Here is a 16,352-nt window from a genome sequence, read left to right on the forward strand (position 1 = left end):
CAATACAGATAAATAAAAAACAATGTGCAGGTGTAACCACACCAAGCCCAAGGAAAACCACACCACAAAAATATATATACAATACCTATGTACAAGAATAAAACAAGTTTGTTAAAACATACTAATTATAAATGTATGACTGAATTGATCAGTAAACCCGAAAAAATAATAATATTTGTTTTGTTTAAATGTGTGAGTGTGTGAGAGTTCGGCTATATGGAGAAGATTACTGAGCAGTTTGGTTCATCAGGCTGACTGACTCCCAGTACAGATGGAGCCAGGTAATTAGAGGAGGTGGCTAGTCTTTGCAAATGTATTTTGCAGGATGAGTCATTTGTGTAGTTAGAAGGCATATATATGTACTGGCCCAGAAAATATTCCAGTAATTGAGATATGGGTCAATTAAGCTATAGAAAATAGTTAAGAAGCAAGACTGATGAACTAAAACACTAATCTTTCTGATGATACTAGGCAGGTATCCTAGTGAGGGTGGCAGGTAGCCTAGTGGTTAGAGCATTGGGTCGGTAACCAAAAGGTTGCTAGCTCAAATCCCTGAGCTGACAAGGTAAAAATGTGTCTTTCTACCCCCGAACAAGGCAATTAAGTTGCTGTCATTGTAAATAAGAATTTGTTCTTAACTTACTTGCCTAGTTAAATAAAGGTAAAATACTAACAGATTTCATCACTTTGCTGCAGACAAATTGTATATGATCTTTCCAGTATACCTTTTCATCAATTAAAACTCAGTGGAATCTAGTAATTGTGAATTGTTCCATTTCATTCCCATCAATAGAGATTCTGGGTCTTTTTTTAAAACTATTTTTTAAATTCTTACTAGTGAATACAAAAAAGTTTGATATCTTCTTACATTTAAAGATCATTTGTTTATCTGGAACCATTCAGAAAATGTGGCTATGCCTGAGTTGGCTTCCTTAATTAGTGATTCAAAATTATTTTGTGATAAAATAAAATTGGTATCATCAGCGAAGTGAATAGGAAGTACGGTAGAAGACCCAGCAGCAAGGTCATTGATATAGATTAGGAATAACAAAGGCACAACACAAGATATCTTGGCTCTGGTAGATGCACAGCCATTTGCATCAACACATAATTCTCTAACATAAACATAACTATATAACCAATTACAGTGCATTAGGAGAGTATTCAGACCCCTTGACTTGTTCCACATTTTGTTACCTTACAGCCTTATTCTAAAATTGATTAAATGGTCATTCCCCCCCCATCAATCTACACACAATACTCCATAATGACAAATCAAAAAAAAAAAAAAAAAAAAAATTACATTTCCATAAGTATTCAGACCCTTTACGCAGTACTTTGTTGAAGCACCTTTGGCAGCATGATGCCACAAGCTTGGCACACCTGTATTTGGGGAGTTTCTCCCATAATTTTTTGCAGATCCTCTCAAGCTCAGTCAGGTTGGATGGGGAGCGTCGCTGCACAGCTATGTTCACGTTTCTCCAGAGATGTTCGATCAGGTTCAAGTCCGGGCTCTGGCTGGGCCACTCAAGGACATTCAGAGACTTGTCCCGAAGCCACTCCTACGTGTTCTTGCTGTGTGCTTAGTGTCGTTGTCCCGTTGGAAGGTGAACCTTCACCCCACTCTGAGGTCCTGAGCGCTCTGGAGCAGGTTTTCATCAAGGATCTCTCTGTACTTTGCTCCTTTCATTATTTGCTCCTTTCAGCATGATGCTGTGGGGATGGTGGCAGGTTCCCTCCAGACGTGACGCTTGGCATTCAGGCCAAAGAGTTCTTGGTTTCATCAGACCAGAGAACCTGGTTTATTACAGTCTGAGAGTCCTTTAGGTGCCTTTTATCAAAATCTAAGTGGGCTGTCATGTGCCTTTTACTGAGGAGTGGCTTCGGTCTGGCCACTCTACCATAAAGGTCTGATTGGTCGAGTGCTGCAGAGATGGTTGTCCTTCTGGAAGGTTCTCCCATCTCCACAAAGGAACTCTGGAACTCTGTCAGAGTGACCAGCGGGTTTTTGGTCAACTTCCTAACCAAGGCCTTTCTCCCCCGATTGTTCAGTTTGGCCGGACGACCAGCTTTAGGAAGACTTGGTGGTTCCAAACTTCTTCCATTTAAGACTGATGGAGGCCACTGTGTTCTTGGGGACCTTTAATGCTGCAGAATGTTTTGGTACCCTTCCCCATGTGCCTCGACACAATCCTGTCACTGAGCTCTACGGACAATTCCTTCGACTTCATGATTTGGTTTTTGATCTGACATGCACTGTCAACTGTGGGACCTTATATAGACAGGTGTGTGTGCCTTTCCAAAACATGTCCAAGTATAAAAGTATTTTGAAGATAAATACACAACGCAGAGGATGAGAGGACGAGAGTACTAGAATTAATGGTCAATAGGGAATTGACAATGTAAATAGGAGTTGGGTTTCTGTTCAACATCTGTTTAGAATCTGTGGAATGTCCGTCCTGAACTCAGAGCTACGTGTGCCACAATTTCATTGGTCTGTACATTGAGTCGAGAGCAGGATACTTGTTATTTGGCCATTGGACAAGTTGTACTGCAAGGACTTCTAATTGGTCAACCCCAGGCTACAGTGGGGGGTTATAAATGGTATCCTGTTCCTTTGTCCAGTGGAGAAAAGCTGAGGAGAGGGGAGACTAAAAATCTGAACATCTACCTCACAGCATAACATCTTGATTTGTCCTTCTCAAATAAACCAATTTTTCTCCCAGTGATTTGCTTTGGAGTTTGTGTTATTTAAGCATAACATACATTGCTAACACTTGGTGCCGTGACCCCAATGAATTGGTCTGAACAACAACAATAAGAAAACTTATCAACTGTGTGTTGATCCAGAGGAAAGAGAGAAGGCTGTGCAGAACCCGCTTTGGGGAGTCAACTCTTATTCTCCTGATTGATGGCAGAATTGCTGGGTGAGTCGAGACCAATGTCATTTTAAAAGAACCAAATCAGGTTAAAATAGTGCATGCAATGAGTGAAATGTATCTGTGATGTATAAGTGTTCAAGTACTTTGTTTTATTACAGAGTTTAGTCCTTTGGCACTCTATTAAAATGTTTGAGGCCTCTGATTTTGTGAAATCTTCTTGTTGTATAGAAGTAGGTTGGTTAGTTGAGAGGCAATTTTTTGGGGTGAAACCTTCTTGTTGCATAGAAGTGGGTTGTTAGTTGAGTAGCAATTTTTACACGTATAGTTAATGTAAACCTTCAACAAACTTTTTGAAGTGAACATAAGTTTTTATGGGTAGCCAGGCCCTACAGAGACAATTTGTGTTCAAAAGGTCCTCAAAAGGGGTTTTATATATATATATATATATATATATATATATATATATATATACACAGTTGAAGTCGGAAGTTTACATACACCTTAGCCAAATACATTTAAACTCAGTTTTTCACAATTCCTGACATTTAATCCTAGTAAAAATTCACTGTCTTAGGTCAGTTAGGATCACCACTTTATTTTAAGAATGTGAAATGTCAGAATAATAGTAGAGAGAATTATTTCAGCTTTTATTTCTTTCATCACATTCCCAGTGGGTCAGAAGTTTACATGCACTCAATTACTATTTGGTAGCATTGCCTTTAAATTGTTTAACTTGGGTCAAACGTTTCAGGTAGCCTTCCACAAGCTTCCCACAATAAGTTGGGTGAATTTTGGCCCATTCCTCCTGACAGAGCTGGTGTAACGGAGTCAGGTTTGGAGGCCTCCTTGCTCGCACACAATTTTTCAGTTCTGCCCATAAATGTTCTATAGGATTGAGGTCAGGGCTTTGTGATGGCCACTCCAATACCTTGACCTTGTTGTCCTTAAGCCATTTTGCCACAGCTTTGGAAGTATGCATGGGGTCATTGTCCATTTGGAAGACCCATTTGCGACCAAGCTTTAACTTCCTGACTGATGTCTTGAGATGTTGTTTCAATATATCCACATAATTGTCCTACCTCATGATGCCATCTATTTTGTGAAGTGCACCAGTCCCTCCTGCAGCAAAGCACCCCCACAACATGATGGGATGGTGTCCTTCGGCTTGCAAGTCTCCCCCTTTTTCCTCCAAACAAAACAATGGTCATTATGGCCAAACAGTTCTATTTTTGTTTCATCAGACCAGAGGACATTTCTCCAAAATGTACGATCTTTGTCCCCATGTGCAGTTGCAAACCGTAGTCTAGCTTTTTTATGGCGGTTTTGGAGCAGTGACTTCTTCCTTGCTGAGTGGCCTTTCAGGTTATGTCGATGTAGGACTCGTTTTACTGTGGATATAGATAATTTTGTACCTGTTTCCTCCAGCATCTTCAAAAGGTCCTTTGCTGTTGTTCTGGGATTGATTTGCACTTTTCGCACCAAAGTACATTCATCTCTAGGAGACAGAACACGTCTCCTTCCTGAGCGGTATGACGGCTGTGTGGTCCCATGGTGTTTACACTTGCGTACTATTGTTTGTGCAGATGAACGTGGCACCTTCAGGTGTTTGGAAATTGCTCCCAAGGATGAACCAGACTTGTGGAGGTCTGCAATTATTTTTCTGAGGTCTTAGCTGATGTCATTTGATTTTCCCATGATGTTAAAACCTCTTCCTTCTACCCTCTACTTTTTTGAACATTCTGTTAAAAATCGCGCAACATTTCAGCGCCCTGCTACTCATGCCAGGAATATAGTATATGCATTTGCTTAGTCTGTGTGGATAGAAAACACTCAGACGTTTATAAAACTGGTTAAATCACTGCTGTGGCTTTACCAGAACGGCATTTACATCGAAAAGCACAGGAAAAACTGATCACTGAAAATGGGAAAATATATCCATGCGCTACTTGAACCCATTGATAAAGGTGAACCACAATTAATTGACTGAGGTTGCAGTACCTACAGCTTCCACACGGTGTCTAGAGTCTTGTCATTTCCCTTCGAGTTTTTTCTTGGTCAAACACATGCAGGGCACCGTATTTCTTCAGGTCTAGGACCGGATATTTTCGTTGAGTTTCTAGCCGGACATTTTTCCAGACGGACAGCTAATGATCTTTACATCGCCTCCTGATGAATTTTATCGCTTATTAACGTTTACTAATACCTAAAGTTGCATTACAAACGTATTTCGAAGTGTTTTGTGAAAGTTTATCGTCGACTTTTTGAATTTTAAAAATGACGTTACGTTTTGAAAACGCTGTTTTTTTCGTTTATCACACAGTCTACATATAACGATATCTTGGCTTTATATGGACCGATTTAATCGAAATAAAGACCCAATAGTGTTTATGGGACATCTAGGAGTGCCAACAAAGAAGATGGTGAAAGGTAAGGACTGTTTTCTATTTTATTGTGCGGTTTGTGTAACGCCGAAATGCTAATTATTTTGTTTACGTCCCCTGCGTGGCTTTTGTGTTGTAGTGTATTGGTGCATGCTATCAGATAATAGCTTCTCATGCTTTCGCCGAAAAGCATTTTAAAAATCTGACTTGTTGCCTGGATTCACAACGAGTGTAGCTTTAATTCGATACCCTGCATGTGTATTTTAATGAACGTTTGAGTTTTAACTAATACTATTAGCATTTAGCGTAGCGCATTTGCATTTCCAGAGCTCTAGTTGGGACGCAAGCATCTCAGGTAGAAGCAAGAGGTTAAGCAAAGAGGCACTAAGTTTGAAGGTAGACCTTGAAATACATCCACAGGTACACCTCCAATTGACTCACATGATGTTAATTAGCCTATCAAAAGCTTCTAAAGCCATGACATCATTTTCTGGAATTTTCCAAGCTGTTTAAAGGCACAGTCAGCTTAGTGTATGTAAACATCTGACCCATGGAATTGTGATTCAGTGAATTATAAATGAAATAATCTGTCTGTAACCAAACGTTGGAAAAATTACTTGTCATGCACAAAGTAGATGTCCTAACCGACTTGCCAAAACTATAGTTTGTTAACAAGAAATTTGTGGAGTGATTGAAAAACGAGTTTTAATGACTCCAACCTAAGTGTATGTAAACTTCCGAATTTCAACTGTACCCTATGGCTGACAATTAAAATGAATTACAGCACTCTATAGGAAAAACTACAATATGATCTTCATGTAATGTAATAGATTGTCATGTATTGTATATTGGAACCTAAGGCAAGAGATGTTTTGGGTTGAAACCTAAGTGTATGTAAACTTCCAACTTCAAATGTAGATGAGGAGATACAGATAACATAGTCAAAAAGTCAGATGTCAGTGAGTGGTTCTCACTTTTAAGTAAGTTTGTTGTAATCACCCAAAGGAAACACATTTGATTTGAATTATTAATGAAATCCAAGGTTGATGCAAGGATATCCATGAATCTACCAATGTTAGAATCGGGTGGCCGATAGATGCATGTAATTACCACTTTTTTACTATTGACCATTAATTCTGAACAGGAGGGAATTTCTATGAAAAGAGATTCAACATCAATGTTATCAGATGTAAGTGCGAGGTCCTCTCTTACAAAGAATTTAAAACGTTTATGAACAAAAAATGGCCCCTCCTCCCACTCTTGAGGTTGTACAGTGGTGAACAGCATGATTAGGAGACAAGTCATAAAGCAAGGTTGTCTCTTCAGTCAACCATATTTCTGAAAGGGAAACAATGGAATGATTGAGAGAAGACGGATAATGAACAACGTGGTCATGATTTTTAGGAAGACTGCGAATGTTCAAATGAAAGGTAGAAAATAAGCTTGTCTTGGAATTAAATTAAATGAAAGGTAGAAAATAAGCTTGTCTTGGAATTAGATCAATTGCTATACAGGTTGTTAAATAGCTTAACATTATAGTAATCACAAGTGATAGACTCATCTCTGGTAAATATCAGGAAATTTGTGTCTGGATCAACACAATGATTATATTTATTGTTTATATTTACTCTTTGTTAATATCTAATGGGTTAAATACCATGTTATCAGGGTTGATATGTTATCAGGGTATGTTATGTTGTCAGGGTTGGTATGTTATCAGGGTCGGTAGGTTATCAGGGTATGTTATCAGGGTATGTTATCAGGGTATGTTATCAGGGTTGATATGTTATATGGGTATGTTATCAGAGTTGATATGTTATCAGGGTTGATATGTTATCAGGGTCGGTATGTTATCAGGGTTGTTATGTTATCAGAGTTGATATGTTATCAGAGTTTATATGTTATCAGGGTTGATATGTTATCAGGGTCGGTATGTTATCAGGGTTGGTATGTTATCAGAGTTGATATGTTATATGGGTATGTTATCAGGATTGATATGTTATCAGAGTTGATATGTTATCAGAGTTTATATGTTATCAGGGTTGATATGTTATCAGGGTCGGTATGTTATCAGGGTTGTTATGTTATCAGAGTTGATATGTTATCAGAGTTTATATGTTATCAGGGTTGATATGTTATCAGGGTCGGTATGTTATCAGGGTTGGTATGTTATCAGAGTTGATATGTTATATGGGTATGTTATCAGGGTTGATATGTTATCAGGGTTGATATGTTATCAGGGTTGATATGTTATCAGGGTCGGTATGTTATCAGGGTTGGTATGTTATCAGAGTTGATATGTTATATGGGTATGTTATCAGGATTGATATGTTATCAGAGTTGATATGTTATTAGGGTCGGTATGTTATCAGGGTTGGTATGTTATCAGAGTTGATATGTTATATGGGTATGTTATCAGAGTTGATATGTTATATGGGTATGTTATCAGGGTTGATATGTTATCAGGGTTGATATGTTATCAGGGTTGGTATGTTATCAGAGTTGATATGTTATATGGGTATGTTATCAGGGTTGATATGTTATCAGGGTTGATATGTTATCAGGGTTGGTATGTTATCAGGGTCGGTATGTTATCAGGGTTGGTATGTTATCAGAGTTGATATGTTATATGGGTATGTTATCAGGGTTGATATGTTATCAGGGTTGATATGTTATCAGGGTTGGTATGTTATCAGGGTCGGTATGTTATCAGGGTTGGTATGTTATCAGAGTTGATATGTTATCAGGGTTGATATGTTATATGGGTATGTTATCAGGGTTGATATGTTATCAGGGTTGATATGTTATCAGGGTTGGTATGTTATCAGAGTTGATATGTTATCAGGGTTGATATGTTATATGGGTATGTTATCAGGGTTGATATGTTATCAGGGTTGATATGTTATCAGGGTTGGTATGTTATCAGAGTTGATATGTTATATGGGTATGTTATCAGGGTTGATATGTTATCAGGGTTGATATGTTATCAGGGTCGGTATGTGACCAGGGTTGGTATGTTATCAGAGTTGATATGTTATCAGGGTTGATATGTTATCAGGGTCGGTATGTTATCAGGGTTGGTATGTTATCAGAGTTGATATGTTATCAGGGTTGATATGTTATCAGGGTCGGTATGTTATCAGGGTTGATGTGTTATCAGGATTGATATCCTGACCAACTATGAGATACACAGTCGGAATCATCCAGAGAATGGAACAGAAATATAGAAGTGCAAGCCTCACATGTCCAATACAACCATACATTTGTGTTTGTTTTATATATAGGGGTGCACTTCCTATGGAATGCACACATATACCACAGGACATCTTAATTGGGGAGAACAGGCTCGTGGTAATGACTGGATAGGAGTCAGTGAAGTGGTATCAAATACATGAAACACATGGTTTCCAGGTGTATGATGCCATTCCATTTGCTCTGTTCTGACCATTATTATGAGCTGACTTCCCCTCAGCAGCCTCCACTGATTGACACAGTCCACATAACACCACTGAAGACTGTGTATGGTCATGAGGTTATGTGAAACACATGAACAACGTAGAGTAAATATGTGTGTGCGTGTGTGTTTATGTGTGCGTGTGTGTTTATATGTGCCAAATCAGTTGACTATAGCGCAGTCACTTGCCATAGGCCTACGACTGTGTGCTTTCCATACAGTGGGTAGATGTGTAGATGTTTACTGAATTGCCTGTCACAGGCATTTTTTTGTGTTTTTCAATGAGGTTTCGTGTGTGTGTGTGTGTGTGTTTTTTTGCGTTTGTGTGTACTGTCCTGTGTGTGTTGCTGTGTATGATTGTTTCTGTTTCTGTGTGTCTGTGTGTTACCTAGGGAGTGTGCGGCGGTAGTCTTGGAGCTGAAGAAGCGTCCCAGTCCCAGGTCTCCCAGCTTCACCTCTCCTGTAGCAGTGATGAACACGTTGGCTGGCTTGATATCTGTCTCAAAGAAAGAGAAAACGGTTCATGTTATTTATCATGGTAGCTGTGGCTGTTAACAATACTGGGTTTATATATGTAGGTCATCTAAGTTCTCTGCATTGGCATGATAGTTTTAGGAGCATTTTAAATGATCAAATATATTCAATCAATGTCCTAGGTCAGTGTTTTTCAACCTCAGGTCTGTGCACTGGCAGTTGACTTTGGTGTTGTCGGCTATGGCAACACTTTTCACTTGATGGTGTGTAGGGCACTGTGGTGTTGTGGCACTGTGGTGTGTGGGGTACTGTGGTGTGTGGGGCACTGTAATGTGTAGGGTACTGTGGTGTGTGGGGCACTGTGGTGTGTGGGGCACTGTGGTGTGTGTGTAGGGCACTGTGGTGTGTGTAGGGCACTGTGGTGTGTGTAAGGCACTGCGGTGTGTAGGATACTGGTGTATGTATGCTTTTTAGTTAACTTTCCTTTAATTTCACTTTTTGGTTAACTGTCCCTTCAACTGCAGGCACCTCTAAGCCATAGAGATGTATAAATATCCCAACGTATCAGTCCTCAATGGCGCTGCCCATACTAATACAGGCTTTTGAGCACTAGAGTCCTTTTTGCATCTCTACGCTATGAGCACACCTGCAACCAATTTCCCTTGTTAAATACCTGAGCTATGTCTTTTAGATCAGGGTCAAACAACCCATGCAGTTGTGGAAAAATATCTGGACCCGTACAAATCAGCCGGGCTAGACAATCTGGACCCTCTCTTTCTAAAATTATCTGCCGAAATTGTTGCAACCCCTATTACTAGCCTGTTCAACCTCTCTTTCGTATCGTCTGGGATCCCCAAAGATTGGAAAGCTGCCGTGGTCATCTCCCTCTTCAAAGGGGGAGACACTCTAGACCCAAACTGCTACTCTTAAAGAAGAAGCTACAGGTCTGTGAGAGCCAGAAATCTTGCTTGTTTGTAGGTGACCAAATACTTATTTTCCACCATAATTTGCAAATAAATTCATAAAAATTCCTACAATGTGATTTTCTGGATTTTTTTTCTCATTTTGTCTGTCATAGTTGAAGTGTACCTATGATGAAAATTACAGGCCTCTCTCATCTTTTTAAGTGGGAGAACTTGCACAATTGGTGGCTGACTAAATACTTGTTTGCCCCACTGTATCACTTTTGCCTTATGGCAAGGTGCTCCATCATGCTGGAAAAGGCATTGTTCGTCACCAAACTGTTCCTGGATGGTTGGGAGAAGTTGCTTTCAGAGGATGTGCTGGTACCATCCTTTATTCATGGCTGTGTTTTTAGGCAAAATTGTGAGTGAGCCCACTCCCTTGGCTGAAAAGCAACCCCACTGTTGGCATGACACAGGACTGATGGTAGCGCTCACCTTGTGGTCTCCGGACAAGCTTTTTTCCGAATGCCCCAAACAATCAGAAAGCGGATTCATCAGAGAAAAGGACTTTACCCCAGTCCTCAGCAGTCCAATCCCTGTACCGTTTGCAGAATATCAGTCTGTACCTGATGTTTTTCCTGGAGAGAAGTGGCTTCTTTGCTGCCCTTCTAGACACCAGGTCATCCTACAAAAGTCTTCGCCTCACTGTGCATGCAGATGCACTCACCTGCCTGCTGCCATTCCTGAGCAAGCTCTGTACTGGTGGTGCCCCGATCCCGCAGCTGAATCAACTTTAGGAGACGGTCCTGGCGCTTGCTAGACTTTCTTGGGCGCCCTGAAGCCTTCTTCACAACAATTGAACCACTCTCCTTGAAGGTCTTGATGATCCGATAAATGGTTGATTTAGGTGCAATCTTACTGTCAGCAATATCCTTGCCTGTGAAGCCCTTTTTATGCAAAGCAATGATGACGCTACGTGTTTCCTTCCCGGTAACCATGGTTGACAGAGGAAGAACAATGATTCCAAGCACCACCCTCCTTTTGAAGCTTCCAGTCTGTTATTCGAACTCAATCAGCATGACAGTGATCTCCAGCCTTGTCCTCGTCGACATTCACACCTGTGTTAACAAGAGAATCACTGACATGATGTCAGCTGGTCCTTTTGTGGCAGGGCTGAAATGCAGTGGAAATGTTTTTGGGGGATTCAGTTCATTTGCATGGCAAAGAGGGACTTTGCAATTAATCTGATCACTCTTCATAACATTCTGGAGTAAATGCAAATTCCCATCATACAAACTGAGGCAGCAGACTTTGTGAAAATTAATATTTGTGTCATTCTCAAAACTTTTGGCCACAACTGTAGTTGCAGGCCTCCGTAGGAATGAATGGAATTCCACAGTACTTCAATTCAATTACACTTACTTAAGATTTTTTTTGTTGTAGTGGGGAAAGTAACATTAGTACTCTCTAAAACAATATACGTTAAGGAAATTATTGTTGTTTATCTCACATAATATCATTTAAAAGTATGCATTGAGGTGTTTGTAATAGAATAAATGTGTCAAAAATGAATGTAGACATTAATACATGCATTACTATAGTTTTCAAAATATTTTTTTACTATTGAGGAGGAGTACCAAGATGGCTGTGCGGCGGCTTCAATACAGTGCCCCCTGTCGGTCATCCAGGATAAATTCACAATATCCAACACGAGTAACCCAAAATATTGTTTACATTTTATGTTTGCATACGTATTGAAATGATCAGACCAGTTTTGGGTCACATAGAAATGTCCTTGTTTTTGAAATAAAAGCACATTTTTTGTCCATTAAAATAACATAAAATTCATCAGAAATACAGTGTAGACATTGTTAACGTTGTAAATTACTATTGTAGCTGGAAAGAGTAGATTTTTATGGAATATCTACATAGGCGTTAAGAGGCCCATTATCAGCAACCATCACTCCTGTGTTACAATGGCACGTTGTGTTAGCTAATCCAAGTTAATCATTTTAAAAGGATAATTGATCATTAGAAACCCCTTTTTCTAATGATCAACAACAGCATTTTTTGGGTTTGATTACATGCTCAAAATGGCCAGAAACAAAGAACTTTCTTCTGAAACTCGTCAGTCTATTCTTGTTCTGAGAAATTAAGGCTATTCCATGCGCGAAATGGCCAAGAAACTGGAGATCTCGTACAACGCTGTGTACTACTCCCTTCACAGAACAGTGCAAACTGGCTCTAACCAGAATAGAAAGAGGAGTGGGAGGCCTCGGTGCACAACTGAGCAAGAGGACAAGTACATTAGAGTGTCTAGTTTGAGAAACATATGCCTCACAAGTCCTCAACTGGCAGTTTCATTAAATAGTACATGCAAAACACCAGTCTCAACGTCAATAGTGAAGAAATTACTCTGGGATGCTGGCCTTCTAGGCAGAGTTCCTCTGTCCAGTGTCTGTGTTCTTTTGCCCATCTTAATCTTTTATTTTCATTGGCCAGTCTGAGATACAGATTTTTCTGCCTAGAAGGCCAGCATTCCGCAGTCGCCTCTTCACTGCTGACGTTGAGACTGGTGTTTTGCGGGTACTATTTAATGAAGCTGCCAGTGTAGGTGTAGAATGAGAGAAGGGGAGGTGGGGAGAGGAAAGGTGGGACTGATTAAAAAAGGGGGAAATGGAAAGGGGGATTAGAGAAGAAAGGTTATAATAGAGATGAACGATGGTAAGAGGGGAGAGAGGAAGAGGAGTTAATGAAAGTGGTTGTTTACCGCGGTGCATGACTCTACGGGAGTGCATGTGCTCCAAGGCACTGCACAGCTGGACAAAATATTTCCATATTGTCCTCTCCGGGATGAGCCGCCTCTTCTTCTTAAAGTGCTGCGAGAGAGAGAGGAGAAGTTAAGAAAATAGAAACAGAGCTGTGAGTAAAGCCTGGATTCTCTCTCTCTCTCACACACACACACACACACACACACACACACACACACACACACACACACACACACACACACACTCTCCCCAACAAGTGCACACACACTGCCTTCCCTCTCTCCCCAACAAGTGCACACACACACTGCCTTCCCTCTCTCCCCAACAAGTGCACACACACTGCCTTCCCTCTCTCCCCAACAAGTGAACAAGTGCACACACACACTGCCTACCCTCTCTCCCCAACAAGTGCACACACACACTGTCTACCCTCTCTCCTCAACAAGTGCACACACACACTGCCTTCTCTCTCTCCCCAACAAGTGCACACACACACCGCCTTCCCTCTCTCCCCAACAAGTGCACACACACACTGCCTTCCCTCTCTCCCCAACAAGTGCAAGCACAGACGCACTCGCCTCAAAACCCCCTGAGTCAATGTCAGACAGCCCCCAAAACAGTGCGAAACATCTAAAGAATTAAACTGTGCATTACCATTTATCCTGTATTTGAGTGGGTAATGAGAAGCCATTTGGGAGAGGTAGCCTAACGAGAGTTGACACTGCCAGCGCACAGAGCCAAGCACCTAATTAACAATAAGCTGGCTAATTAAACTGCCAAAACTTTGTTTAATGCCCCAAAACAACAAATGTTAGTATTTTCTTTCAACTTTTTTTCCATCCCCAAACTTTTTGGAATAAAACACCTTTTTAATTACAAGGACATTTGCCGCCAGCAAGATGTTTTTGACTGTGATCTGCATATTGGTTGAATTGAGAGCTTGGAATTAGGAATCTCTTTCTACATCATTATAATGATGACTTAAAAAGATAAGACAACAATAAAGTCAAACTGAAGATGGGAAAGGGATCAGTTTGGGATTTAAACTTTTTGGGAACGAGAGGATAGAAGACAGACGTACAAGGAGAGGACAAGATGGGGAACATGCAAGGTTAAGAAGAAAAGGCAGAGGAAAGAGAGACGAGGAGAAGAAAGAGGAAAGAGAGACGAGGAGAAGAAAGAAAGGAAAGAGAGACGAGGAGAGGAAAGAGAGAGACGAGGAGAGGAAAGAGAGAGACGAGGAGAGGAAAGAGAGAGACGAGGAGAGGAAAGAGAGAGACGAGGAGAGGAAAGAGAGACGAGGAGAGGAAAGAGAGACGAGGGGAGGAAAGAGAGACGAGGAGAGGAAAGAGAGAGACGAGGAGGGGAAAGAGAGACGAGGAGGGGAAAGAGAGACGAGGAGAGGAAAGAGAGACGAGGGGAGGAAAGAGAGACGAGGGGAGGAAAGAGACGAGGAGAGGAAAGAGACGAGGAGAGGAAAGAGACGAGGAGAGGAAAGAGACGAGGAAAGAGAGAGACGAGGAGAGGAAAGAGAGACGAGGAGGGGAAAGAGAGACGAGGAGAGGAAAGAGAGACGAGGGGAGGAAAGAGAGGCGAGGAGGGGAAAGAGACGAGGAGAGGAAAGAGAGACGAGGAGAGGAAAGAGAGACGAGGAGAGGAAAGAGAGACGAGGAGGGGAAAGAGACGAGGAGAGGAAAGAGAGACGAGGAGAGGAAAGAGAGACGAGGATGGGATAGAGATGAGGAGAGGAAAGAGACGAGGAGGGGAAAGAGAGAGACGAGGAGGGAAAAGAGAGACGAGGAGGGGAAAGAGAGAGACGAGGAGGGAAAAGAGAGACGAGGAGAGGAAAGAGAGACGAGGACAGGAAAGAGAGACGAGGAGGGGAAAGAGACGAGGAGAGGAAAGAGACGAGGAGGGGAAAGAGACGAGGATAGTAAAAAGAGACGAGGAGGGGAAAGAGAGACGAGGAGAGAAAAAAGAGACGAGGAGAGGAAAGAGAGACGAGGAGGGGAAAGAGAGACGAGGAGAGGAAAAAGAGACGAGGAGAGGAAAAAGAGACGAGGACAGGAAAGAGAGACGAGGAGGGGAAAAAGAGAGACGAGGAGAAAGAGAGACGAGGAGGGGAAAGAGAGACGAGGAGGGGAAAGAGAGACGAGGAGGGGAAAGAGAGACGAGGGGAAAGAGAGACGAGGAGGGGAAAGAGAGACGAGGAAAGAGAGACGAGGAGAGGAAAGAGAGACGAGGAGGGGAAAGAGAGACGATGAGGGGAAAGAGAGACGAGGAGAGGAAAGAGAGACGAGGAGAGGAAAGAGAGACGAGGAGGGGAAAGAGAGAGATGAGATAGAGACAAACAGATGCGGATAGGGAAAGCTGGAGAGATGAGGAAAGCGGTTGTGTGGAGGATATATGTTTTTATGTGCATCTCTGTGTGTGTGTGTGTGTGTGTGTGTGTGTGTGTGTGTGTGTGTGTGTGTGTGTGATGGGGCGTGACAGCGTCAGGCCGGTGGAGGTACAGAGAGGCTAAGGAGAGGTTATGTCTGCCAGAGCAGGTTGTCAGAGCCTGGGGGACTCTTCTCATCTCTCTCCTCTGGTCTATCGCTCTCTCTTCATCTCTCTCTCTTTCTCCTCTCCCCTGATCTCTGTCTCTCTCACACACACACATCCCCCCTCTCCCCACTCCCACTCTCTCTCTCCTGGTCCTGTCCATCCCAGCAGACGTGCCAGGGGGATGTTATTCAAACCCCTGAAGGTTTAGCCTCACCCTGCCATGCACCACCTGAGACCAGCCACCAGTGACCGGTCGGTGTCTGACCTCTCACCTTGATCATCTGTGAGAGGTCGCCGGCATCCGCCAGCTCCAGCAAGATGTTGAGCTCGTTGTCCTCGATGAAGGAGTCCAGGTACTTGATCACGTTGGGGTGGTTCAAATGCTGTGGGGAGAATAAAACAGCATGCCAGTTCAGGTTTTACAGTCATGTCTGTTTGAGAAGGTGGGGTTTTCTATCTCAAATCAGATGAACCAAACTGTTCCAGTTAGACAAGGTTAACAAGTCTTGTTGTGTTGTCCTCACTCAAATGTATTAACATGTCCCCTCTGGACAAATATAGACACAGTGCACCACAACAAGTGCAGCATGATAGCCAGTCGTTGTACACGTTCAATAACTAATCTCCATTGAAGAGAGTATTATGGCTCATAATAACATGACTGTCCTGAGCTTTGTTTAAAGTCTGAGTGATGGTTGACTTCCCATAACAAAATCATGGAGGTTTCAATGAGGTCCTCCTCAATGAGAGAGCCTACTGACGCCAAACAGTGACGGATAGGAACAGAACGCTATAGGCTAGGTGGAGTAATACACAGTTAACAAAATAAACAGTAAGCCAATACAGTGACTGATAGGAATAGAACGCTATAGGCTAGGTGGAGTAATACACAGCTAACAAAATAAACAGTAAGCCAATACAGTGACTGATAGGAATAG

At 41.8% G+C, this 16,352-nt stretch overlaps 1 protein-coding gene across 2 annotated transcripts in view; it reads right to left on the bottom strand.

Annotated features, from left to right (window-relative positions):
• The window catches only part of nek6 (NIMA-related kinase 6), a 90,853-nt gene that overhangs the window by 11,958 nt on the left and 62,543 nt on the right, over positions 1-16,352 (bottom strand). For both annotated transcript variants that reach the window (XM_029647394.2, XM_029647401.2), the window contains exons 5-7: positions 15,687-15,797; positions 12,867-12,975; positions 9,106-9,213 (exon numbers count right to left, since the gene is read on the bottom strand). In XM_029647394.2, coding sequence (XP_029503254.1) covers positions 9,106-9,213; positions 12,867-12,975; positions 15,687-15,797 — 328 coding nt within the window. The remainder of the gene's footprint in view (positions 1-9,105; positions 9,214-12,866; positions 12,976-15,686; positions 15,798-16,352) is intronic.

Source organism: Oncorhynchus nerka, linkage group LG4, assembly GCF_034236695.1.
Source record: "Oncorhynchus nerka isolate Pitt River linkage group LG4, Oner_Uvic_2.0, whole genome shotgun sequence".
Lineage (NCBI taxonomy): Eukaryota > Metazoa > Chordata > Actinopteri > Salmoniformes > Salmonidae > Oncorhynchus > Oncorhynchus nerka.